General features: G+C 42.5%; 2 protein-coding genes and 1 non-coding gene across 8 annotated transcripts in view; all 3 read left to right on the top strand.

The window, feature by feature from the left end:
* The window catches only part of Chd8 (chromodomain helicase DNA binding protein 8), a 61,086-nt gene extending 42,536 nt beyond the window's left edge, over positions 1 to 18,550 (top strand). For 4 of the 6 annotated variants that reach the window (XM_021181311.3, XM_029469309.2, XM_029469310.2 and 1 more), the window contains exons 18-38: positions 44 to 239; positions 792 to 959; positions 1,671 to 1,850; positions 1,996 to 2,106; positions 2,880 to 3,076; positions 3,307 to 3,506; positions 3,587 to 3,767; positions 3,844 to 3,933; positions 4,413 to 4,516; positions 5,708 to 5,837; positions 8,224 to 8,299; positions 8,982 to 9,036; positions 9,170 to 9,377; positions 10,763 to 10,971; positions 11,061 to 11,777; positions 11,984 to 12,135; positions 12,402 to 12,704; positions 13,909 to 14,022; positions 14,204 to 14,383; positions 14,780 to 14,896; positions 17,553 to 18,550. In XM_021181311.3, the coding sequence (XP_021036970.1) occupies positions 44 to 239; positions 792 to 959; positions 1,671 to 1,850; positions 1,996 to 2,106; positions 2,880 to 3,076; positions 3,307 to 3,506; positions 3,587 to 3,767; positions 3,844 to 3,933; positions 4,413 to 4,516; positions 5,708 to 5,837; positions 8,224 to 8,299; positions 8,982 to 9,036; positions 9,170 to 9,377; positions 10,763 to 10,971; positions 11,061 to 11,777; positions 11,984 to 12,135; positions 12,402 to 12,704; positions 13,909 to 14,022; positions 14,204 to 14,383; positions 14,780 to 14,896; positions 17,553 to 18,116 (4,252 nt within the window). In that variant the 3' untranslated portion in view covers positions 18,117 to 18,550. The remainder of the gene's footprint in view (positions 1 to 43; positions 240 to 791; positions 960 to 1,670; positions 1,851 to 1,995; positions 2,107 to 2,879; positions 3,077 to 3,306; positions 3,507 to 3,586; positions 3,768 to 3,843; positions 3,934 to 4,412; positions 4,517 to 5,707; positions 5,838 to 8,223; positions 8,300 to 8,981; positions 9,037 to 9,169; positions 9,378 to 10,762; positions 10,972 to 11,060; positions 11,778 to 11,983; positions 12,136 to 12,401; positions 12,705 to 13,908; positions 14,023 to 14,203; positions 14,384 to 14,779; positions 14,897 to 17,552) is intronic. The other 2 variants (XM_085828625.1, XM_085828626.1) reach the window with 2 other exon arrangements.
* On the top strand, positions 6,435 to 6,544 carry LOC115029284 (small nucleolar RNA U6-53/MBII-28). The gene has a single exon (XR_003834860.1). It is a non-coding gene; the product is annotated as a small nucleolar RNA U6-53/MBII-28 (small nucleolar RNA).
* A 766-nt stretch (positions 18,551 to 19,316) lies between the features above and the next one.
* Positions 19,317 to 25,817, top strand: part of Supt16h (SPT16 homolog, facilitates chromatin remodeling subunit) — a 34,147-nt gene continuing 27,646 nt past the window's right edge. Inside the window, exon 1 of the mRNA XM_021182687.3 lies at positions 19,317 to 19,593. Coding sequence (XP_021038346.1) covers positions 19,528 to 19,593 — 66 coding nt within the window. The 5' untranslated portion in view covers positions 19,317 to 19,527. The remainder of the gene's footprint in view (positions 19,594 to 25,817) is intronic.

Here is a 25,817-nt window from a genome sequence, read left to right as displayed (position 1 = left end):
TAGCCACTTTTACCCCTTATGACACCCTGCCCCATTTCAACAGGTACTTATATGAACGTATTGATGGGCGAGTTAGAGGCAACCTTCGACAAGCTGCTATCGACCGCTTTAGCAAGCCTGACTCAGACCGCTTTGTCTTCTTGCTATGTACCCGTGCTGGTGGACTTGGTATTAATCTTACAGCTGCTGATACCTGTATTATCTTTGATTCAGACTGGAATCCACAGAATGACCTGCAGGTAAAGGAAATTATTCTCTTACCAACTACCTGCCTAATCCAAGAGGTTTTTTTAATAAGATCATGATCTTAGAACCCTCCTTCTTCCAAGGAAGAGGAAATTGTTGACCTAAAGGTGGCAGCGAGGTCAGGAGTCCACTAACATGGTTTAAGAACCTGTAAAGGTGATGGTGGTGTATGCCGTGGGCAGATCTCTGAGTTTAAGGCCAGCCCAGACTACAGAGCGAGTTCTAAGACTATTACACTACACGGAGAAACCCTGTCTTGAACAACAACAACAAACCTAATACTAATGTATTAGGCCTTGGAGTCTTTTGTTTGTTTCAGCTACTCAGTTCTGCTTCTTTGGCACAAAACCAGCAATGGACAACATGTAAATGAATCAGTCTGTGGTTGAAATAAATTTCATTTATAGAAAAAGATAAACATCCAAGCTAGTTTGCTGACTCTAGTCCACAAGATGTGGCAGAAATTTCTTTTTGAAATTGATTGGTTTTGAGTGTTTGAGAGTGAGACTTAATATTATATATCTCTTTGTTCTCTGTTTAACCAGGCCCAAGCACGTTGTCATCGAATTGGACAGAGCAAAGCTGTGAAGGTGTACCGACTCATCACTCGTAATTCCTATGAGAGAGAGATGTTTGATAAAGCTAGCCTCAAGTTGGGATTGGATAAAGCTGTGCTTCAGTCCATGAGTGGTCGGGATGGCAACATTACTGGAGTGAGTCTGTAGATAAGTTGCTGATGGTTCATAAGAGGAGAAAAAAAGCAATTACTTAAGAATTATTATTGGAAGCCTGGCAGTGGTGGTGCACACCTTTAATCTCAGCACTTGAGAGGCAGAGGCAGGTGGATTTCTGAGTTCGAGGCCAGCCTAGTCTACATAGTGAGTTCCAGGACAGTCAGGGCTACACAGAGAAGCCCTGTCTAAAAAAAAAAAAAAAAAAAAAAAAAGAATTATTATTGGATGTATGCTTGTGCACGTGTGAGTGAGTTCTGGAGATGGAATTCAGTCTCCAGGCTTGCATTGCAATCAGCTTCACCTGCTGAGGCATCTTGCCAGCCTAAATGCAATTTTTGCACAAAAATGTCATTACCTTGTTTAGATTATCGATAATTGTACTGATGATTATTTCTTACAGTACAATTAAATGTCAACAAGACTTTATTCTTTTTGTAAGATTTTTATCTTGGGCTGGTGAGATGGCTCAGTGGGTAAGAGCACCCGACTGCTCTTCTGAAGGTCCAGAGTTCAAATCCCAGCAACCACATGGTGGCTCACAACCATCCGCAACGAGATCTGGCGCCCTCTTCTGGAGTGTCTGAAGACAGCTACAGTGTACTTACATATAATAAATAAATCAATCTAAAAAAAAAATAAATTAAAGTCTTTAAAAAAAAAAGATTTTTATCTTTGACCTAAATTTTATAGATTCAACAGTTCTCCAAGAAAGAGATTGAAGATCTCCTAAGGAAAGGTGCATATGCGGCCATAATGGAGGAAGACGATGAGGGTTCTAAGTTTTGTGAAGAGGACATAGATCAGATCTTACTGAGACGGACCACAACCATCACTATTGAGTCTGAAGGGAAAGGGTCTACTTTTGCCAAGGTACGTTCTGTGTTAGACCCTACGTGGGCAGCCAGAGATGAAGACAGCAGTCTCCAAGACTGAAACATTTTAAAACACTTGTTAATTTCCCAGTGTGTATAAAAGCATTGTAAGCTAATTTTATTCTATATTTGTTTCTCCCTAGGCAAGCTTTGTTGCTTCTGAAAATAGGACAGATATTTCCCTAGATGATCCAAACTTTTGGCAAAAATGGGCCAAAAAGGCAGACCTAGACATGGATCTGCTGAATAGTAAGGTGAGCTTACCTTTCCTTTGAGGGGAGGTGATATAGAAGACAAAAGAACTTGCACTCTTGAGCTGTTCCAATTCTTTAATGCTAACTGAAGCTTAGGGTGCAGTATTATACGAAAAGGTTTTGGACATTTTTCTCTACCTTGGAGCCCTCTAAAAATACTTAGATGTTGTCCAGGTGATGGTGGCACACGTCTTTAATCCCAGCACCCAGGAGGCAGAGGCAGGCTAATCTCTGAGTTCCAGGACAGCCAAGGCTACACACCGAGAAACCCTGTCTGAACTTCTATGTTGTCTTATGTTATAAGACATACATATGTTATGTTCTATTGCTGTGAAGAAATACCATGACCACAGTAACTCTTATAATGGAAAGTATTTAATTGATGCTTGCTTACAGTTTCAGAGGTTTAGTCCATTATTATCATGGCCAGAAGCATGGTGGTAAGCAGGCAAACATGGTAGCTCAAGAGTTCTTCATCTGGATCCAAAGGCAGCAGGAAAAGAGAGACACTTGACCTAGCTTAAAGCTCTTAACTATCACGCTCATCACAAGTGACACATTTCCTCCAACAAGGCCACATGTCCTTATACTTTCTGATAGTGCCAGTTCTCAGTGACAAAGCATTCAAAGCTATGATCCACAGATGTCCACCGCTTTTTCTTCCTGAGCCTTATAGATTGTTTTACATTCTCTAAAAATCTGAGTACTTTGGTAACGTATTCAAGATTACGTCATATGAGCATATCATAGTTATATGTCCTTTTTCTATATAGAATAACTTAGTGATCGACACACCTCGAGTTCGGAAACAGACTCGACACTTCAGCACTTTGAAAGATGATGACCTGGTTGAGTTTTCTGATTTGGAAAGTGAAGATGATGAACGGCCACGTTCCCGAAGACATGACCGGCACCACACCTATGGGCGTACTGACTGCTTTCGGGTAGAAAAGCATCTCCTGGTATATGGGTAAGAATGCAGCTCTTTGTGAGTAGTAGGGCATGTGCATGCTGACTGACTTTCATCATGCACAACGTAGCCAAGAAGCACCACATGAAAGACACTTGGCCTGTGACGGAGCTTCTGTTTATTTTCTACTCTTGGAGGAGATGGCAATTCTGGGAGCCAGGGAAACAAATATCACTGAATTCGAATGTCCCCCAAAATATTTGTGTTGCTTGCTTTTCCTGTTTTGTTAGTTGGGGACGTTGGAGAGATATTTTGTCTCACGGACGATTTAAGCGGCGCATGACTGAAAGAGATGTGGAGACAATATGCCGTGCCATCCTTGTGTACTGTCTTCTACACTACCGTGGGGATGAAAACATCAAAAGCTTCATTTGGGACTTGATTAGCCCTGCTGAAAATGGCAAGACAAAAGAATTGCAGAATCATTCAGGTAATTATCAACTCCCACCTTTTCATCTCTCCACAGGTTATCTAGTCGTTTTCAGGTGTCAGGGTTTTTCTCAATCCAAGTCTTCCGTGTCTCCCCTTTCCCAGGTCTGTCTATCCCTGTGCCCCGTGGGCGTAAGGGGAAAAAAGTCAAGTCACAAAGTACTTTTGACATTCATAAGGCAGACTGGATTCGGAAATACAACCCTGATACTCTGTTCCAAGATGAGAGTTATAAGAAGCATTTGAAACATCAGTGTAACAAGTAAGAATGCTATTCAGATGAGTCCCCATGAAGGCTTGCTACACTGTTGCTAAGGTATCTCTGTCTCTTCCTTCAGGGTACTGTTGAGAGTCCGGATGCTGTACTACCTGAGACAGGAGGTTATTGGAGACCAAGCAGAGAAAGTGTTAGGAGGTGCCATAGCCAGGTAGTGTTCCTTTCATTATTTACTACACATTCATTCATCTGTCTGTCTGTTGTTTTGTGTTGTGGGAGGACAGGGACACGCACAGCATGCATGTGACACTCATAGGGAAAGTTGCTAGGGTAGTTTCTCTCCTGGGTGGCTTCCAGGGACTGAACGCGGGTTGTTGGTCCTGGTTGCAAAGTGCCTTTACATACTGAGCCACTTCGCCAGCCTCGCTTTGTATTTATTCGTTCTTGCATTGTGTTTCCTTCCTTACTCCAGGAGTGGCTGATTGGCTTACTTCTCTCTATACTGTCTTTGAGATATCTGATAATTAAAGTCTCTATGCCAGGCCTTTTTCCTACATTTAGCACTAGTTCGTGGAAATGTGGCAGAATCATAAGCATTTGAAGTACTGTATAAAACAAGCGACCTTTAACTGTCTTTTGAATGGCTATCACTTCTTATCTCTCACGGTGTTTACTGCCTTACACATGTAGTGAGATTGACATATGGTTCCCAGTGGTGGACCAGCTGGAGGCTCCTACAGCTTGGTGGGATACTGAGGCTGACAAGTCCCTGCTCATTGGCGTCTTTAAGCATGGTAGGCACCTTCTCCCATACTGTTTTTGTATTGAAGATGTATGATAAGCGATAATACATTTAACAAAATGTTTGTAGTGAATTCATCACCAGAAATTTTATGTTAAATAAGAAACTGGTTCTTAAATGCCTGTAGCAAACTACTTAGTTCTATAATCAAATGTTTAAGGAATTCCAGATGGACAGCTAAATCAAAGGCAGGAAGCCTTTGTCTGTCCTCAACCATGGTTACTATGTTACCTCCCTATGTATTATGGGATCTACATTAAGACTCTGCAAGTCAGAAGAAGTAATATATGTCAAGACCTGTTAATAACCATACTTAACTCCAGTGACTTTTCTTAAGGCGTGCTCAAAATGTCTCACTTGTCTAAAGGTTTAGTGGTCTGAAGTTGCAGGGAGTACTAATTTCTTAGTAGTTTTTGCCTAATTGGAAATTCCAGGCATTAAAGTCAGTGAATATTAGCTTTATCCTTTGATGTATTTGAATGTACTTCCTGAAATAAAGGTATTTATTTACCTGTTCTTGAGAAATCTAATGGGTGGTGCACACCAGCACTGGGATACAGACACAGGCAGATCTCATGTGTTCCAGGCATCTGGGGCTACATAAACTGACCCTATGACAAAAAAGAAGAAAAAGAAAGAGTGGGCATCAGTTTACTAGTAACACACAGACATTTTAAGAGAGATCACTATAAACACACTGAGTTTCTTTACTTTCAAATATATTTCTTGTTCTTCATTGGAGAGTGTGTGACACAACCCATGGGTCACTAAGCTATTAGTTTCTTCATCTCTGTACTAAGAATGATGATCTAAGCCGGGCATGGTGGCGCATGCCTTTAATTCCAGCACTCCAGACGCAGAGGCAGGCGGATTTCTGAGTTCCAGGACAGCCAGGGCTACACAGAGTAACCCTGTCTCGGAAAAAAAAAAAAATGATGATCTAAATGACTATCATTTAAATAACTATATAGACCAGTCACCTTAAAATGAGCTATTGATTAAATTATTGTCAATCACTACATGAAAGCTAAAAAGTATATACAGTACTAGTAACATTTATCCAAATTATATTTTTTATTATGAGCAAGGTAGCCCATATAATCTAATGACTCTAACAGTACATAAAAAAAGCACAGACAAAATAAATCTGACTTTCTTTAATCTATGGCCCTTGTTCTTTTAGGCTATGAGAAATACAATACCATGAGGGCAGACCCTGCCTTGTGCTTCCTAGAAAAGGCTGGCAGGCCAGATGACAAAGCCATCGCAGCAGAACATAGAGTGTTGGATAACTTCTCCGACCTGGTAGAAGGGTAAGCATGGGTTACCTTTCTTCACCTCTGTATCTGCTCTGGGTTGCTTGTTCTGATATTACATAACTCTAGCCTTGACTGATGGTAGGATTCCGTTTTGTTTTGTTTTGTTTTGTTTGTGTTTGTGGACAGGGTCTCACAGAGTTCCGGGTCTCTGGCTGTCTGTAACCTGCTTTGTAGACCAGGCTAACCTGAAACTCAGAGATTTACGTACTCTGCATCCTGAGTTCTGGGATTAAAGGCATGTGTCACTGTGCCTGGCCCATTACTAGGATTCTTACTGGTGATTGTTTCTCTGTGTGATAAATTCTTACTCAAGAATAGGGACAACGGATTAGAGTTCAGATACTGGCCTAAATCACACATTGCTATAACTGCAGGTGAAGTTGTGTGTTATTCCCAGAGGGTTTATACAGTGATCTCTGTATAGCTATGTAGTGTAGTAACTGGGAAGAGAAACTAATTCTGTTAAAAAAATAATAGACCACAGTTTTCCTAGGTTACTTATGTGGCAGAGCTTTAGACAGTTTCAGCCCTGCCTTGCCACTTCCCTATGGCATCTGACACATAAAAGTACTCATTTTGCCTGTGACTGTGTCCCGATGATGAGCTGCCATGCTAATACTGAGTCACCAGGCAGGGCAGTATTGTCCTGGTTTGGGTGCCAGTGAGTTTAACAAAACTTCTCACGTGGAGACCTGAGGGACATTGTGCAATGATGAGTTTTGTTTAAGACTAAATTTTGGCATGACCAAGACTGTTGCTCACATCTTTACTTTGGTTGGTATAGGACCAGAAAAAGAAATGTATTCATTGCAAATCATTCTGTAGCCCTCCTGCTTACAAAGCAAAGTAGAGAAAATTAATACATTTAAAGAAATATGAATAGGTATGGCAGGGTGGGGAGATGGTGTCTTAGTTGGTGTGATGAAACACCATGACCAAAAGCAACTTAGGAAAGGGTTTATTTTATTTTACACACAGTTCCATGTAATAGTTATCATCAAAAGCTCTGAAGGCAGGAACTCAAGCAGGACAAGAACCTAGAGGCAGTCCACCCAGAGTGGACTTGGCCCTCTCCCATCTTCACTACCTTAAAGAAATGCCCTACAGAGCCAGGCAGTGGTGGTGCATGCCTTTAATCCCAGCACTTGGGAGGCAGAGGCAGGCAGATTTCTGAGTTCGAGGCCAGCCTGGTCTACAGAGTGAGTTCCAGGACAACCAGAGCTATACATAGAAACCCTTTCTCAAAAAAAAAAAAAAACCAAAAAAGAAAAAAAGAAAAAGAAATGCCCTACAGGCTTGCCTACGGTCCAGTCTTATGGAGGCATTTTCTCCACTGAAGTTCCCTCGGCTCAGATGATTCTAGCTTCTGTCAAGCTGATATAAAACTAGCCAGCACAGATGACTCAGTAATTAAGAGCACTTTCTGATCTTCTGGAGGACCCAGTTTTAGTTTCCAGTACTCACATGGTAGGTCATAGTTGCCTATAGCTCCATTTTACATCCTTCCCAACAACAGGCATTCACATGGTGCACAAACATTCATTCAGGTACTCACACATACACATAGAATAATTCTTTAAGAGGGGGAGAAAGGCTGAAAAGATGACTCAGCAGTTAAAAACATTGGCTACCAGAGGACCCAGGTTCAGTTTCCAATACCTAGATGAGACCTCACAACTGTTTGTAACTCCAGTTTCAGGGGATCTGACAGTCTCACACCAATGCACATAAAATTAAATTAAAAACACATATACCATGCAAAATTAATAAATGGCAAATAGTTGAGAGGGAGGGAAAAAGTAATTAAACAATAAAAGGGGCAGTGTGTGGATTAGAGTGTTTGACTTCCTACTAGCAATGATGGCATGTACCTATAGTCCAGGTAGTCTGGAGGCTCAAATCATAAAGATTATTTGAGCCTGTCTGTTGAAGACTAGTCTTAGCAACCATTATGTAAGATTTTGTCCCAAAAAGTTAGTGTTCTTAGATGCTGAGCCTAAGAACACTAGTGGCTCTTCAAGAGGATCCAGATGCAGTTCCCAGGACCCCATGGTAACTACCATATGTAACTCCTCACATAGTAGTACACAGGCGTGTATGCAGTCAGAACACCTATCTATACACATAAAAACTTATTTTAAAAAATAGTTAAAAGTTTTGTTTGTCCAAGTCAGGCAGTTTTGATAAATACTTTGTCAATTTCTAATTATTTGTTGTTCCCTAGGAGAGGTTCTAAACATAAGTACAGTTTTGAAGCTTGCCCGCCCCCATTCTTTAAAGCATGAAACTAAAGAGTCTTCTTTGTTGGATTGGATGCTTGGCCAGATCTCCTAGTGATAGAACATAGATTATCTTTTTCTTTGTTTCTGGATACTTCTAGGATTGACTTTGATAAGGATTGTGAAGACCCTGAATATAAACCCCTCCAGGGTCCTCCGAAGGACCCAGATGATGAGGTAAGAATTTGTTTTGAGACTAGCTTTTATCTATTAATAAATCTTTTTATCATATCCCACTCTCTGTACCTTGAAGTATATTATTCTAATTATACTAATACATGTGTATATGGAAAATACATAAACTATGAGAATGTAAACTACAGGGGCTGGGGAGATGGTTCAGTGATTAAAGAGCTCTGACTGTTCTTCTAGAGGACCCAGGTTTGATTCTCAGAACCCGCATGCAGCTCATACCTGACTGTAACTACAGTTCCAGGAGATATGATGCCCTCTTCTGGTCTCCACGGGCACCAGGCACAATGTAGTGTACAGACTTACTAGCAGACAAACACCCATACACTTAAGAATAAATTCATCTTAAGACAACAAAAGAATGTAAAATATTAGTGACAAGGATTATGGTGCTGTCCGTAGGGCATGGCTAAACTGGTTTATGGAGGAGAGGGGCACTGGAAAGGTTGTCGGCAGATGTTATCTGTCGAATCCCTAAGAACTCACGGCTCAGGTTCTGCTTGTTCTGTTCTTCAGTTGCTTTCTAAGTGTTTGAGAGTTCCTTTCATTAGAAACTTTTCTTATCCCTTGGTGCCCCAGAAGGACATACAGCAGAAAGTGATTTCAGAGTGCCAACTTCTCCCCTTTCACTCCCCCTCCATCCTGTGGGGTGGATCTCCTTCTCTAGGGTGATCCCTTGATGATGATGGATGAGGAGATCTCAGTCATCGACGGAGAGGAAGGTAAATGATAGATCACACAGTGTACCTTTTAAGGGTTAGGTTGGGGGGTCATTGACTATGAAGTATGTCCTATTCTGGGATATCTAAACTCTTCTTTCTATACTTCCTTCTTCATTCTACTTTCTTCCCACAGCCCAGGTGACTCAACAGCCAGGGCATTTATTCTGGCCTCCAGGCTCCGCCCTCACAGCTAGGCTTCGCCGCCTAGTAACAGCCTATCAACGCAGCTACAAGAGAGAACAAATGAAGATGGAGGCTGCGGAACGTGGGGACCGGAGACGCCGACGATGTGAAGCGGCCTTTAAGCTCAAAGAAATCGCAAGGAGGGAAAAACAACAACGGTAAGTGGTATAGCAAGGAGTTTGTCATAAGCTATGGGTCCTGTAGTGAGAGAGCATAGGAGGGTGATTTTCTTGAAATTCTCACAGATGGAACAGGAACATGTTGACTGCCTTCATCTCTACCTAGTACTTAAGAACTTTGCTGTGGGCTAGGGATATTACAGCTCAGTGGCACACCATGGAAAGGAAGGTCTTGGGCTCAGAAATCCCTGCTACTGACATAAAAACAAAGGAAAAAAAAAAAAAAACAATTTGCTTAGGTTCAACAGCCAAGACAATATGAAGATGCCTGTGTAGATATTCTTTAAAATCTCTTTATTTGTGCCTGTGTGTGTGTGTGTGTGTGTGTGTGTGTGTGTGTGTGTGTGAGAGAGAGAGAGAGAGAGAGAGAGAGAGAGAGAGAGAGAGAGAGAGAGAGAACGCCACTTGTTTGTACTTATTCATGGAGGCCAGAGGATGGCATTAGATGCGCTGGAGCACTAGTTTCAGGCATCTGTGAGCCATGCCATGTGGTGCTGAAAACTGAATGTCGGACTTCTGCAGAGCAGCAAGCAATCTTGGTTTTTTTTTTTTTTTTTTTTTTTTGGTTTTTCGAGACAGCGTTTCTCTGTGTAGCCCTGGCTGTCCTGGAACTCACTCTAGACCAGGCTGGCCTCGAACTCAGAAATCCACCTGCCTCTGCCTCCTGAATGCTGTGATTAAAGGTGGCCCGGCTGAGCAGCAAGCAATCTTAACTGCTGAGTCAGCTCTCCAGCCCGTTTTACTTTTTTTTTTTTTTTGAGATGGTAATGTCCCAGCTGGCCTGGAACTTAACCATATAGACTAAGCTGTCTTTGAATTCAACTGCCTGCCTCTTGCTTCCCAAGTGCTGAGATTACAGGTTTGCACCACCGTGCCCAGAAAAATTTTATTATACTTGCTTTGTGTGCATGCATGCATATTTTTGACATGTGTGTCTAGTGCCCAATAAGGTCAGGAATGGCATTTCCCCCGGAACTGGCGTTATGGAGAGTTGTTTACCACCGTGTGAGTTCTGTGAACCAAACCTATGTCCTCTGCAAAAGCAACAAGTACTCTTAACCACTAAGCCAGCTCTCCAGCCCCTTATTTACTTTTTAATAAAAGAAAGAGATGGAATTAATTGTGAAAAGGATTTAGTATAGGTGTAGACACAGTGTCTGAGTCAAAGGGGATGGCAGAGGCACGATGATGAAAGTACCTGGCAGTTGGCGTGCATGTTATAAGAGAGAGCTGCCTGCTGTCCTCATTGTAAGTTTGCCTGCATCTCTCTTTTCACTTAGTAACTCAGGAATTATAAACCATCCTACAGCATAACCAGGTTTCCTGTCTTCTGATCACTGATGCTTTACCTTTCCCTGTCACAGATGGACAAGGCGTGAGCAAACTGATTTCTATCGAGTAGTATCTACCTTTGGTGTGGAGTACGACCCTGACAACATGCAGTTTCACTGGGATCGCTTCCGCACTTTTGCTCGCCTGGACAAAAAAACAGATGAAAGCCTTACCAAGTACTTCCATGGTTTTGTGGCCATGTGTCGACAAGTGTGCCGCCTTCCCCCAGCTGCTGGTGATGGTGAGATTGTAGACTCTAGGGTAAATGGGTCTGTGTTGTTAACATATCAACCTTTGGTTAATTTCTTTTTTCATCTATGTTGGTTGCAGAACCTCCAGACCCTAATCTGTTCATTGAGCCCATCACTGAAGAGAGAGCCTCGAGGACTCTCTATCGAATTGAGTTGCTTCGACGCTTACGGGAACAAGTTTTATGCCACCCCCTTTTAGAAGATCGGCTGGCATTGTGTCAGCCTCCAGGTCTTGAATTGCCCAAATGGTGGGAACCTGTCCGTCATGATGGGGAGCTCCTACGAGGAGCAGCCCGCCATGGGGTGAGCCAAACAGACTGCAACATCATGCAGGACCCAGACTTCTCTTTTCTGGCTGCCCGTATGAATTATATGCAGAACCATCAGGCAGGAGCATCAGCTGCATCCCTGTCTCGATGCTCCACTCCACTGCTGCACCAGCAGTGTACCTCACGTACTGCTTCACCATCACCCCTGCGCCCAGATGCTCCTGTTGAAAAGTCACCTGAGGAAAATGCTGTTCAGGTCCCCAATCTGGAGAGTCTGACTTTAAAGTTAGAGGATGAGGTTGTGGCTAGGAGCCGACTCACCTCACAAGACTATGAAATGCGTGTAGGCTCTTCAGATACAGCTCCTCTGTCCCGCAGTGTTCCACCAGTCAAACTGGAGGATGAGGATGATTCAGACTCTGAGCTGGACTTGAGCAAGTTGTCACCATCCTCCTCCTCTTCTTCATCCTCGTCCAGCTCCAGCTCCAGCACTGACGAGAGTGAAGACGAGAAGGAAGAGAAGTTAAGTAAGTGCATGTAACAGGTTATGGCCTCCCGATCCCCGCTCTGCTCCTTCCCTTCTGTTCTAAGTGCAGCCTCTTCAGAGAGATTTCAGTTGATAATTGATAAAATGTCAAGAGTACCTCTATTATTCATTGGGCCTACTTCACAATACCATTCCAATTTAACATTGTTCTGTTATTTTTGCCCACAAATGCTGTGTGATCTCTAGCTGCTGACCGGTCCCGCCCAAAGCTCTATGATGAAGAGAGCCTTCTGTCCCTTACTATGTCCCAAGATGGATTCCCAAATGAAGATGGAGAACAAATGACCCCTGAGTTGCTGCTACTGCAGGAAAGACAACGAGCCTCTGAATGGCCTAAGGTACCAATCTCATTTACATATGCAGAGTCCAGAAACTGACCCGTGCTACCTAAGGGGAATAAGAGATAGTGTTAATACTTTGTTTCTCCTTTGTTTAGAACTACCTATGTTTTTAAGAAGCTCTATAGTTTATTTATGGTTGTAATAGTTTTACCTCCTTTCAGTCTTTTCATTGTATCTGGTATAGCAATAATAGCATGATTATGTAGCTGAGGATGGTACAGAGTTCAGACTCTATACATCTTATGTTCTTTTTTGCCACTCAGGATCGTGTTCTGATAAACCGCATTGACCTCGTCTGCCAGGCTGTACTCTCAGGGAAATGGCCTTCTAACCGCCGAAGCCAGGAAGTGACAGCAGGAGGAATTTTGGGGCCAGGCAACCATTTATTAGACAGTCCCTCTTTGACCCCAGGAGAAGATGGGGACTCTCCAGTCCCCACGCCACGAAGTGGCAGTGCAGCTTCCATGGCGGAGGAAGAGGCATCTGCAGTCACCACAGCGGCGGCCCAGTTTACGAAACTTCGACGAGGCATGGATGAGAAAGAGTTTACGGTTCAGATCAAAGATGTAAGCTCAGCATTTAGGCAGCAACAAGTAGGGGAGGAGGTGGGGTCTGTTAGCTAGTGTCACCAATAGCACACGAAGGCCAAGGCATGTGGGTCACTGAACGCAAGGCTAGCAGTAAGTGCCATCCTATATAGTGAGACTCTCAAAAATAAAGAAGAAAAAAGAAGACTTTAATCCCAGCATGTGGGAGGCAGAAGCAGGGCATCTCTGAGTTCAAGGCCAGCCTGGTCTACAAAGAGATTTCCAGGACAGCCAAAGCTAAACCGAAACTGTCTTGGGAAAAGAAAAACTAATAATAAAAATCTTATACACATTTTGTTACCTAATTTTGAAAGTCAGAGTACACAATAATCTATTTAGGAAAATCTTTAGAGTAAAGGAAGGATGAACTCCTGAAAATTAAACTAAATGAAGCCATAGGTTATTCAATTAGGATCATAATTTTGGAGGAAAAAAAAGGCCATTTTACAAGGGTCACGCGTAAGACCACCAAAAAACAGATGTTTACATTATAATTCATAACACTAGCAAAATTTCATTTATGAAATAGCAAAACAATTTTATGGTTGGGGGGGTCACCATAACTTGTACTGTATAGGAAGGCTGAGAACCTCTGACAGACAGACAGACATGAGAGAGAAGAGAGAGAACCCACACCATAAAGTCTCACCAGCATAACTGCCAACACAGAGGGCAGCAAACAGGCATGCTGACACAGAAGAGGGACGGCTCACAAGGCCTCGACCTTAGTAAAGAACTATAGTCAACTAAAGGCTGCTGAGGAATGGAAGAAATTTTAGTCCTTTGGAGGGAGGTGTACACTGACCAGTTATCCAATAGTAAATGATCAGCCCTGAAATACATCCAAACAACATATATGCTTGTAACAACAACTAATGAAAAATGAGGCCATGAATTTGAAAGAGAAAGGAGAAGTATAAGGAAGAGTTTTGAGGGAGGAAAGGGGAGGGGGAAATGATGGTAGTATATTTATGATCTCAAAAATAAAATGTAATTTACAAAGGGAACAAAAAAACCTGTATGGAGGCTATTAGTTAAAGGCATGAAATCTTTCTAAGGAAAAGGTTTCATTCTATATCTGATTTCTGTTCTTCAGTCAGACAGCCAAAGTTCTCCAAGTCTAATCTTTACTTATTATAAGAATGTTTCATGTGATGTCTTGGGTGGTTGCTTGTCTTCTTAGGAAGAAGGATTGAAGTTAACATTCCAGAAGCATAGATTGATGGCTAATGGTGTGATGGGAGATGGACATCCACTGTTTCATAAGAAGAAGGGGAACAGGAAAAAGCTAGTAGAGGTAAGTAGTAGGGAACCAACTACCTCATGATTAAATTACCTTGTGACTAGATAAGGTCTTTTTATTATCAGTAATTGAAGGCAATTGGGAAGTTTCCTCATGACTACCATTGGCCCTGCTTCCCTCTCCTCCTCCTTCCAAACAAGTGTATGTGCTCATGGGGGTGGATTCTGGGTTGCAGCTGGAGGTGGAGTGCATGGAAGAGCCTAATCACCTTGATCTGGACCTGGAGACCCGGATCCCTGTCATCAATAAGGTGGATGGTACTTTGCTGGTGGGTGATGAGGCCCCTCGCCGGGCGGAGCTGGAGATGTGGTTACAGGGTCATCCAGAGTTTGCTGTTGATCCCCGATTTCTAGCGGTGAGTGGCAGTTCCATCCAGCAAGATTTAAAGTCTCGCGGTGTTTAAGGTGTGTGAGATCAAGAAAGCATGCTATATTTTTATACATACCACTGTTTCTGCATCTGCAAAGCCAGAATGGTAATACTCAGTCTTACTTCCTATACATATGCAAAGATTTAAAATACTGAAATATCCAGGCACTTCTTCAACTAAGTGCTTAGGAAGTCTTACTCTCAAACTATTCCAGAGATTACCCAGTTTGGAGTAATAGAACCCTTTAATAACAGTTTTCCACTCTTGATTAATCTAGCTTTATAGAAGACAGGTTTATTGTCAAACAGGAGGCAGTAATATCTCAATAATTAGTCCAGACATTGCCAATTCTCTAGGGTAACCAATTATTTTCTATTGCAGTATATGGAGGAACGTAGAAAACAGAAGTGGCAGAGATGTAAAAAAAATAATAAGGCAGAATTGAACTGTTTGGGAATGGAACCAGTACAGCCAGCGAACTCTAGAAATGGGAAAAAGGTGAGACAATAGCACTTTTATTATGCTGACTTCATATTCTCAGAGATTCAACGGTGATCAGCCCTCTAATCCTTTTGCCCTGTTTGCTTTGAGTTTCAACTTGCCAGAATACTGTTATTGGTATTTTCGAAGCATCAGGGCTTTTCCTTCTCATCTACATAACTAAAGATTTTTTTTTTTTTTAATTGGGCGTTTTGGAGTAAATACTAAAGATTGAACCCAGTACCTTAAGCTTACTAGGTAACATACTTTATCATTGAGTTACATCATCAACCAGATAATCTGAAGTTTAGTAGAAAAATTACAAGAAACCACATTTTACTTAATTTTATCAATATTTACTTTTAAGTATATGAGTGTTTGTCTTTATGTCTGTCTGTGCACCAGGTGCATGCCTGATGCTCTTAAAGGTCGGAAGAGGGTATCAGATTATGTGGGACTGGAGCAGGTGGTTGAGACTACTGAGAGTGCAACCTGGGTGTCTGGAAGAGCAGCCAGTGCTCTTAACCACTGAGCCATCTCTCTCCAGCCCCAAAAACAGATTTTTCAAGTTAATACCAATTTTAGTCAGTGACTATTTCATACCAAGCTTATAGACCATTTGGTAGGTTAGGTGTGTATTATTTCTGTTTTCTACCAAAATATAACTCTGGAAATTCCTCTTTATCATTCGTACCTTAATCTATATAGTTTGTTGGTTTGTATGTGTGTGTATGCATGTATGTATGTATGTATGTATGTATGTGATATATAGTATATGTACTATACATGATGGATACAGTTTATGATATAGTTATATACTATGTTATATATACTATATAGTAGTTTATGTTATATTGTTATAGTAATTTTAAAGTGTAAAGGAATTAACTTTGATCATGTCCATTTAGTTTAACATGTCAGTACATGGAGGTGAGGGTCAAGTGCTTGCTGATAACCTAAGCCTGACAGTCTGTTCAATCCCCAGAACACAGATAATAGTGAAAAGAGAGAACCAACTCCACAGTTGTCTGTCCTCTGACCTCCATATGTATTTCTGGTAAACTCTCATGGCCATATACATCATAAGTGTATACAATAATTAATAAGTTATATACAAGATTGTAGGACGCCACAGAAAATCATTTTATGATTAGTATAAAATTACTTTTTTAAACTTTACTTTTTTATTTTATGTTCATTGGTTATCTGACTGCACTTATATCTGTATGAAGGTGTCAGAAGTTCTGGAACTGGAATTACACACAGCTCTGAGCTGCCATGAGGATACTGGGAATTCAACCCAGGTTCTCTGGAAAAGTAGCCAGTGCTCTTAATTGTTGAGCCACCCCCACTCCCATTTTAAAAAAGAAAAAGAAAACAAAAACAAAAAGATGTTACTGTATTGTCCAGGCTAGCTCCAAACTTATAGGCTGCAGTGATTTTCCTGTTTCCTCAATGGCTGGGACTGTAGACATATGCCTCATTGGCCAGATACAATTCTTAGTTCTATAATTCTTAGCTATTAGTGTAAAACTGGTGGCAGGGATTCTAGGGCTGCATTATTACTGAGGCCTGCAAGCATCTAGGCATTGTAATCTTATTTTGAAGGTCTATGCCATAAGTGTTAAATATTTGCTTTTCCAAGTCAAAAAGGTATGTTCCATGTCAGGTGTGGATTTTAGGTCTTAGTGTATCTAGAGCTGTACATACCAATTGTTTGTGCTTGGTGTTTACTTCATCCTATTGGAGCTTGGGCCACAAAGCAAAGGTCCTAGCATAGTAGTTTCCAGTCTTATTAAATGTAATAAAAAGAGGGAAAACATTTTTAAATTCAGTAAATATATGATTTATTTTATTGTAGAGGTTTGTGTGTTTTGTCTCTCCTTTTGTTTTTGAGACAGAATCTCATTCAATAACTAACTATATAGGTGGCAATGATGGCACACAACTTTAATCCCAACACTCGGGGGCATTGGCAGGTGTATCTTGGTGACTTTGAGGCCAGCCTGCTCTGCAGAGTGAGTTCCAGGACAGCCAGGGCTACAGAGAAACCCTGTCTTGAAAAAAAAAAAAAAAAAAACAAAAAGAAAAAAAGAAAGAAGTTATCCTTGAACTCTTGGCAACTCTGCCTTGCCCTCCAAAGGCTCAGAGCATGAACCACCACACCCAAAAGATAATGTTTTTAATCAATGTGGAAAATTTTTATTAAATTTGGTGAGAAGTTTCCCATAATCTTCTAGGATATCCTAAGCTGATCTTGCTCAGCTATTATCTTGTAATACAGAGGAGAAATGTAAATAAATGTCTGTGTAGTTGTGCAGCACTTCACATAAGATCATGCCATCAAACTGTTCTCAGGCTCCAATCAAGTCAGTTTTTCTGTACATGTACTGATTCATACGCTGTCTTACTTGGACCCCTTACTAGCAAAGGAAAAGGCATTTGTAAAAAGGTTGCAGAAAAGTATGAAGCAGGGGAAAAAACCTCACATGGCTATCAATATCAAATTCTTGATTTCACCCTCAATAACACTTCCATTAACACTAATTAAGCCAAATCAGGCAAGCATTTCCAAACGAGGACACATGTGGTTTCTGAGTCAAGTCCTATCTGTCCCTTTTCTCCCTCTCCCCCAACCTCCATCTTTTTACTGTCTTTTGTTCCTACCACACAGGGTCACTATGCTGAAACTGCATTCAACCGGGTTTTACCAGGGCCTGTTGCACCAGAGAACAGCAAGAAACGGGTCCGTAGGACAAGACCAGACCTTTCTAAGATGATGGCCCTGATGCAGGGTGGAAGCACTGGGTCCCTGTCTCTGCATAACACCTTTCAACACAGCAGTAGTAACCTACAGCCTGTGTCGTCTCTGGGTCACAGCAGTACCACTTCTGCATCTCTGCCTTTTATGCCGTTTGTGATGGGTGGTGCAGCAGCACCCCCTCATGTAGACTCCAGCACCATGCTTCATCATCACCACCACCATCCCCACCCCCACCATCACCACCATCACCATCCAGGCTTGAGAACCACTGGCTACCCTTCTTCACCAGCTACTACCACCTCTGGTACTGCCTTGCGGTTACCAACACTGCAACCTGAGGACGATGACGAAGAGGAGGATGAAGATGATGATGATTTATCTCAGGGCTATGACAGCTCAGAAAGGGACTTCTCACTCATTGATGACCCTATGATGCCAGCCAACTCAGACTCCAGTGAAGATGCTGACGACTGAAGCCCCAATATAGACCCGTGATGGGTGGCTGCTGGAATCCCTTACTCTGGCCCTTGGACTTTGGAAATGTGGGAGGGGCAGGGAACAATATGGGGAAACCCAAGACTTCAGGAGGTGAAAAGAAAAAGAAAAAAACAAAAAACAAAACAAAAAACTTGTACCCAATTGCTCCCAACTTTGAGAGGATTGGGTGGGCAGGGGAACTCCTAAAAAAAAATAATAAATGACCACTTCCTCGTTTCTGGGGAAGCAAAGGAGCTTAGAGCAGCTGGTGTGCTCACCCCTCCCCAGACACCTCCATTAACCACAGACTATGTAGCGCTGGCCCTAGCCTCTGGCAGAGCCTGTTCCTGGCCAAACTGTGGATACAGCTGGAGGGTCAGGAACTGTTACCTTCCTTCCCCTTGGCATTAATAAATTTAAGTTAATCCTTTTCCATTCTTCCTATGTTCTGTTTCCTTAAACACAATATAAGTACTACTTTTTTGCTGTGTAATTTAAACATTCATTCTCCTACAGTTCAATACTGTTGCCACTAATAGAAAAGCCATTTGTAGACCTCTATAGGCATATATAATCGTGGGTTATCCCGTTTGTTTAAGTCAAGGAAATGATACAAGATAAAGAGGTAAAATATTTTGAATTGTACTCCATTCTTAAACGAGGATTAATTTCAAGAACCATATATATTTTTTTCAATTAGGATAACTATTCTTAGGGAAAGCCAGAGAATAATGTGGCTTTTCATGAAATACAGCAAGGTACGCGCTGACAAAAAGGGTGCCTTCATAACTTGGGTCTTCGCGGGGCTGGAAAGAACTACAAAGTTTGGAGCCACTCCGAGCCATTTGTTTCCTTCCACCCTACCAGAACCTTTCCTTCCTACTCTGCAGCCCACCGCGCAGCTTATTTGCGAAGGTGGGCTCCGTCCCTCTGGGGTGCAGTGTTTGGTTGAGAGTGCCTTCCCCGGGGCGGTCACTGGCCTGCCCTGGGGCAGAGGACTCACTCCTGCGCCTGGCTGCACGCGGGTCCCGCTCTTTCTGCTCCCCTCCCTCTGCCCGCCGCCCAGAGCGCCGGGAGCTGGGAAAGTGGGCGGGTCACGTGACGGGAGCCTCTGGCGCCGGAGAGAGCTTCCAGAGCCCGCGAGCCCGCGCTGCACCGCGGTCTGTTGACTTCTCCACTTTTGCGTCCTCCGTGGCCCTTCCTCCCGCCACCCTACGGAGCGAGCGGTGGGTTAGGTTTTTTTCGCTTTTTAAATCTTCGACGCTCTAGGGACCCGGAAGCGGAAGGGGATACCGGGCGGTCGGTACTTCCGGGTCACAGAGAGTGCGGGATTCCGGGCCGAGCGCGGGTGGCGGAGCTGGGACCTCGCGTGATTCTCGGAGCCCGACGGGAAGCGGCGTCCAGGGCTATGGCTGTGACTCTGGACAAAGACGCGTATTACCGGCGAGTGAAGAGACTGTACAGTAACTGGCGGGTAAGGAGCCCCGCGCCCCCGGGAGCCCCACATCCCATAATAGCCTGCTTCCCGGCGCCCTTTTCCCCCTCAGCCAGAAACCTCGGGCTCCGCCGCGCTCCCGCCTGCCCCGGCAGCGTCCGGCTCGCCGCGCCGTGCTGCGCCTGCGGGGTCCACACGCGCCTGGCCTGCCCCGCGGCCACAGCGGCCCGCCCAGGTCCCGCCACAATTACCGTTTGCGGGAAAGGGGCGCGAAAGCAGTGCCCGGGGCTCTTGGCGCTCCCCGCTCGCGGGCCCCTGCTGGAGTTGAGAAATGCTGCTCCCGCGCTCCGCTGCTTCTCGTTAGGCCCTGCGTGGGTCACAGACCCAGCGCTGGGAACCTGCGGGCTCTCCTAAGAATTAATTGATAGGACGCCTCAAAGCCGGTTTCCCATGTCGGCAGCATAGCGGGGGCACGTGTTGAGGGAAACGCTGTGGAAGTTCCAGGGCTTCTCCAAAGATTGGGCAGTTTCCCTGTTTTATAATCGTAATTTCAAACTTACTTTCTTGCTAGTTAACTTGTTAACTTCACAAGTGTTTGATTGATTTCATACTGTCTGAACGGTCTATCGTCAGGGCTCTGAACCTTGTGAGTGAGGGGAAATAGAACTGATAAAAAAGAAAGCCGAAAATGCTCTGAAAAAATACCAACTCCGGTTTCAGCTTTGTAAACTATCTTACTGATTGGTCCTCTCCATTCTTGGCTCCTGCATGTAATCTCATGATTTCTGAGGCTGAGGCAGGAAAATGACTAGTTTCCAAGCCAGCCTGTGCTTCATAGTGAGACTGTATCAATCAGCTCGTCATTTAGTAAATAAAATTGAACCTTTACTGAAGTCGGTTGTTTTTCCTGCCTCACCAGAAAAAAAGCCTATGTATCTTTTAAGCAAGATGCATTGCGTGCTGAAAATAATATAGGGTTTTTCACTTTATTGAATATTTTTTTTAGATGACTTAATGGTCTCTATCACAAAATTATATTTTTTGGTCCTGAGGACTGGTCCTACCACCTCTGTGTTTTACCATCAAGCTATATCCCTATCCAGGGAATGTTTACTGTCACTGTGTTATGATATATGCAATGCTGATAATCAAAAGCCCTCGTTTCTACAGCCAGCCCTGAAATAATAAACTTTTTTAAAGCTTTTTTTTTTTCTTTTTTTAATGCTTATGGGTATTTTGCATTCATGTCTGTTTGTGTATACCCTGCATGCATTGCCTGCGAAGGCCAGAAGAGGGCGTGGGATACCCTAGAACTGAAATTACAGAAGGTTGTTAGTTGCTGTTTAGGTCCATGTGAAACCTGGTCTTCTGGAAGGGCAACCAGTGATTTGAACCACTGGGCATTTTTCTAGCCTCTTAAAAACATATTGGTGTTTTCTCTAGTTCCAGAGTTCATCCAGCTATTTTTAACGCTGTTACAGTAACATAGCTTTTAATTATAATTTTCATAACTTATGTCCTAATCAAACACAGCATGCTTTTGAGTAGAAAGGCTTGATACATTAAACTTTCATCTGAATGTCATCCTTTGGTATTGGGATCTTGGTGAAATATTTGCATCCAATGTATGCACATGTTGTGCTATGTAAGTCATCACAATACCTACTCCAATGTCATTGATGTGTGAGTATGAGTGCCACTGCTCATGTATGGAGAGCAGAAGGCATCTTTGTAGAGTCATTTGTCTTCAAGTTATATACCTTTATTTGGGCTCAAGAGATCGAAATAGCAAGCACTTTTATCTGCTAAGCCATCTCACCAATCTGTTTTCCATCATTCCTGAAACGTTGAGTCTAATCCAGTCCTACCTTTTCTATTTTCAACATAAGAGCTGCTAAGAGTAAAATAGGTTTTCAGTGCCTGTCTTGTTTCTGCTTTGGGAAATCCTAGGTGGTAGTGACAGATTATGAAAGTGGGTTACAGGGTCGCCCTGTGGGTTTTCTACTTATGGGGTACATATTCAGAGATTTCCAGCCTATTCATCATTGTGATTTTAATCATTAAATCGATTTATTCTGCTTACTGGGGGTTGAACAAAAATCTTTCCTAAATTTTTGGCTGTTTTAAGGAGTAAGGGGTACAGAGTTCTGGTATCTCTACTAATAATTTAAGAATTATTTTAGAGCCGGGCATGTCTCGAAAAACCAAAAAATTATTTTACTAGACCTTTCTATGAACAGACCTCAGATTCCTTCATCTGCTTTTTGTCTTGAAGAATTACATGAAGTGCCAGAATTGCAGCTGTTTTCAAAAGAAATACTAACCCAATGCATTTGTTCATGTGGTTATTTGCCAGCTGTTAAGCTTGAGGTAGTGGGTAGCTGTGACCCTTCCCCCCAAAAAAGAGTCCATTGCAGTGAGAATGGGTAAGCTGTAGTATCAGGTCTTTTGTGCTGCTTCCTGCCATTTGCTGAGATTTGACTATGGCTGTCTTTTCTTTTTCAGAATTTTCTGAGAGTAAGCAGATATTTTCATAGTTTCAGATTTTTTTTTTTAAACTTAGTTCCTGCATTACTTACTTTAAGCAAAGCAGTAAGATACTTTGATTTATCTCCATCTGTCTCTGTTTTCTGTTAGGGTTTCTGGCCTTAAACTCTCAGAGGTCCGCCTCCCAGAGTGCTGGGATTAAAACAGCACTCCTGGCACCACAACAGGTTTCTCTTTGGTCTTTTATTCTGAAATTCTGTTTTATTTGTTTACTTTCTTTTACTCCTTTTCCATAGTGTTTCCTCAGCCAGGTTGCTCTGTGGGCCTGTTGAATCATGGATGTTTCAATGCTGGATTGCCTCTATTTAGCTCCCGATTTTGTTGTTTTGATTTTTATATGAATAAGTGTCTTGCACGCATGCATATTTATCTGTTCATGTGCCAACTTCATGCAGGCAGTGTTGTGTCCATGGTGGCCAAAGAGAGGCATCCGATGCTCTGGAACTCGAGATCATGCTGTTGTGAGCTACCATGAGGTTGCTAGGAACCAAACCTGGGGCCTCTTCAAAGCAGGAAGTGTTCTTGGAGGAGAGGGGAGTACAGTTTTATTGTAAAGTCTTATTGATGAGTCAGTTAAAAATAAGTAAAAGTTTATTTGTTATTCTATCATTACCAAATAGGCTTAGAGCTGGATCATGTGGCCTTTTTTCTCTTCTTGTCTCTGCTCTCATCCCTTACTAGTGGCATTCCCTGAAGCCTGCATCTGGGCTCTGCACACTCAGGTCTCAGCAGTCTTTGGAGTTTTCACCTTTTTGTGGAAAATAGGCTTAGTCTGTACACCATAGATACTCCATTTCCTGCTATAACACCGCTTTCTCTGGCCATACAAAGAATCCTTGCCCTTGTACTGTGTCACCTTGTGGGGCAAGTGCTTACTACTTCTTGTAGAAAGTCTCTGCAGGTCTTAGAAACAATTCACAGAAAGTTTTGGTACAGAGTGTGACAACCATTAAGCTGTCCTCCAGCCCCGGTCCTCTTATTTTTGTTTTGAGAACAGTTTATCCAGAAGTTTTAAAAGTGGGGTAGGTAGGAAGTAAATTTCATAAGTCGTATTTTCATGTGTGTGTGTTTTTTTTTTTAAGATTTATTTATTTTATTTTATTTTATTATATGTGAGTACACTGTAGCTGTCTTCAGACACTCCAGAAGAGGGCGTCAGATCTTGTTACGGATGGTTGTGAGCCACCATGTGGTTACTGGGATTTGCACTCAGGACCTTCGGAGAGCAGTCGGTGCTCTTAACCACTGAGCTATCTCACCAGCCCTCATGTGTTATTTTTATATCTTAAATGTGTTATTTCTACCATTCTAATAAAATCTGAGATATAATAAGGAAAAGCTCACTTTTGGGTTCATGTTCTCAGAAGTTTGAGTTTGTTGCACTTGGTCCCATTCCTTTTGGAATTATGACAAGTAAGAATACACCAAAGCCAAAATACATGACCAAAGAAACCTCTCATCTCATGGCATCCACTAAATGAGAAGGGCTCAAGGTTAAAATATTCCCTTTGGGGGTATATCTTACCTCACTTGCTTTGACTAGACCAACCTTCCAAAGAGTCGTGGAAGAAAGGGGGGGGGGTCAAGCTTTTGGCACAGAGACTTTTTTGAGATTTTAATTTCTGTGTGAGAGCATGTATATTCTGTGCCACTTGCATGCCTGGGGCCCACAAAGGTCAGAAGAGAGGGTCAGATCTTCTGAAACTGGAGTACAGATGGTTATGAACCATCAGATGGCTGTTACAATTGGACTGCATTCTCTGGACGCGCAGTCATTGCTCTTATATGCTAAGCCTTCTCTTCAGCCCACTTTGAATTAAAGAATTCAGTGGACCAATAAAATGCCTCGGTAAGTAAGAACATTCACTGACTGAGAATGACAACCTGAATTCAACCCCCAGATCTTACCATGGAGAGAGAGAATGAACTCTGAAAAGTTGCCCTCTGATCCCCACACATGTACCTTCTATGCACTGCATAATTATCGGACCAGGGAAACTGCTCAGTGAGGCACTTGCTTACAAGAGTGGCCACCTGAGCTCAGTTCCCACAAGCTGCACAAAGGAGAACTCCACAGGTTGTTTTCTGACCTCCTCACCTGTGCATTGTGTCATGCCGCGCATATACACACATAATAAATATAGAAATTAAAATCTTCAATGGAAACCTTGTCCTAGAGTACTGCTGTGGCTTACTCAAAGCCAGCCTGGATTGTCCACACTAACATTATGCAAAGGGTTGAGCAGGTTCCTCCCAAATACTTGCTGAGAGCCTTGCAGCTAAAGAAAATGATCCAAAAGGTTCAAATTGGTACCTTCAAAAAACTCACTGTTGCTGGGTGTGGTGGCGCACACCTTTAATTCCAGCACTGGGGAGGCAGAGGCAGGCAAATTTCTGAGTTCGAGGCCAGCCTGGTCTACAGAGTGAGTTCCAGGACAGCCAGGGCTACACAGAGAAATCCTGTCTCAAAAAACAAACAATAAAAAAACCCCTCACTGTTGAGGAAGCTGTGCATAATGTTTCGGTGGCCACTGAGGTGTGGGTATGGTTTCATATGGAGAGCTCATAACCAGGCAAACACGACACTGTGGATAATGTTTGAAGGCTAAACTGGGACTTACTACTTAAATACTCTTAGGCTGTGAACAGATCTATCCAGAGAAAAAAGAAAAATTTGATAGACAAAATTCCTAAGTTGAGCAGGACATGGTAGCTCATGCTTTTAATCCCAACACTTAGGAGAGGCAGATGCAGGCAGATCTTTGTGTTCAAATAGGTCCCCCTTTTCCTTTGCATTGATGGTGGTGTGGGCCCTTTTCAAATCAAACCCACCTGTGCAATGCTGGGGTTTGAGTTTCATTCCTACTTCATTGCCTGATACCCTGTCCACTAATTTTACACATTTGGGTTAAAGCTGGCATTTTACCTTTAATTTTACTTTTTATCTTTTGTCTTCTACTTCCAGGAGCTGTTTATTTAACTTATTCTTTTCATCTTTCAGTGAGTTGCTTTTTACTTGTGTTGTTTATTTCTACCAGCTCCTGCCCTTATTTATACCCATGTGTTTTTTTTTTTTAACTCTATTTTTTTTTTAAGATTTATTTATTTATTATATGTAAGTACACTGTAGTTGTCTTCAGATGTGCCAGAAGAGGGCATCAGATCTCATTACAGGTGGTTGTGAACCACCATGTGGTTGCTGGGATTTGAACTCAGGACCTTTGGAAGAGCAGTCAGTGCTCTTAACCTCTGAGCCATCTCTCCAGCCCCCTATACCCATGTGTTATTACTCACTCCTATACTCAACAACAGTTGGTGCTGGACTATAATAATGCAGGGCTGTTCATGGAGGGGAAGCTCAGCTGAAAGTCCTACACTGAGTGGCATTGTAGCTTTTATTGTGATGCAGCACACTGTTTTACATGTCTGTAGTAATATATATATATATATATATATATATATATATATATATATATATATATCCAGGCAGTGGTGATGCATGCCTTTATTTAATCCCAGCTCTTGGTTTTACATGTCTGTAGTAATATAAATAAATCAATCAATCAATCAATCCAGGCAGTGGTGATGCATGCCTTTATTTAATCCCAGCTCTTGGGAGGTAGAGGCAGTTAGATCTCTGGATTTAAGCCAGCCAAGGTCTACAGAGCCAGTTCTGGGATAACTAGGGCTACACAGAGAAAACGTGTCTCGTGTCA

Source organism: Mus caroli, unplaced genomic scaffold, assembly GCF_978045245.1.
Source record: "Mus caroli unplaced genomic scaffold, Mus_caroli_1 scaffold_12, whole genome shotgun sequence".
NCBI classification, from domain to species: Eukaryota; Metazoa; Chordata; class Mammalia; order Rodentia; family Muridae; genus Mus; species Mus caroli.
Note: the sequence above shows the minus strand (reverse complement) of the source record. Positions and strands in the feature narration are given on the sequence as shown.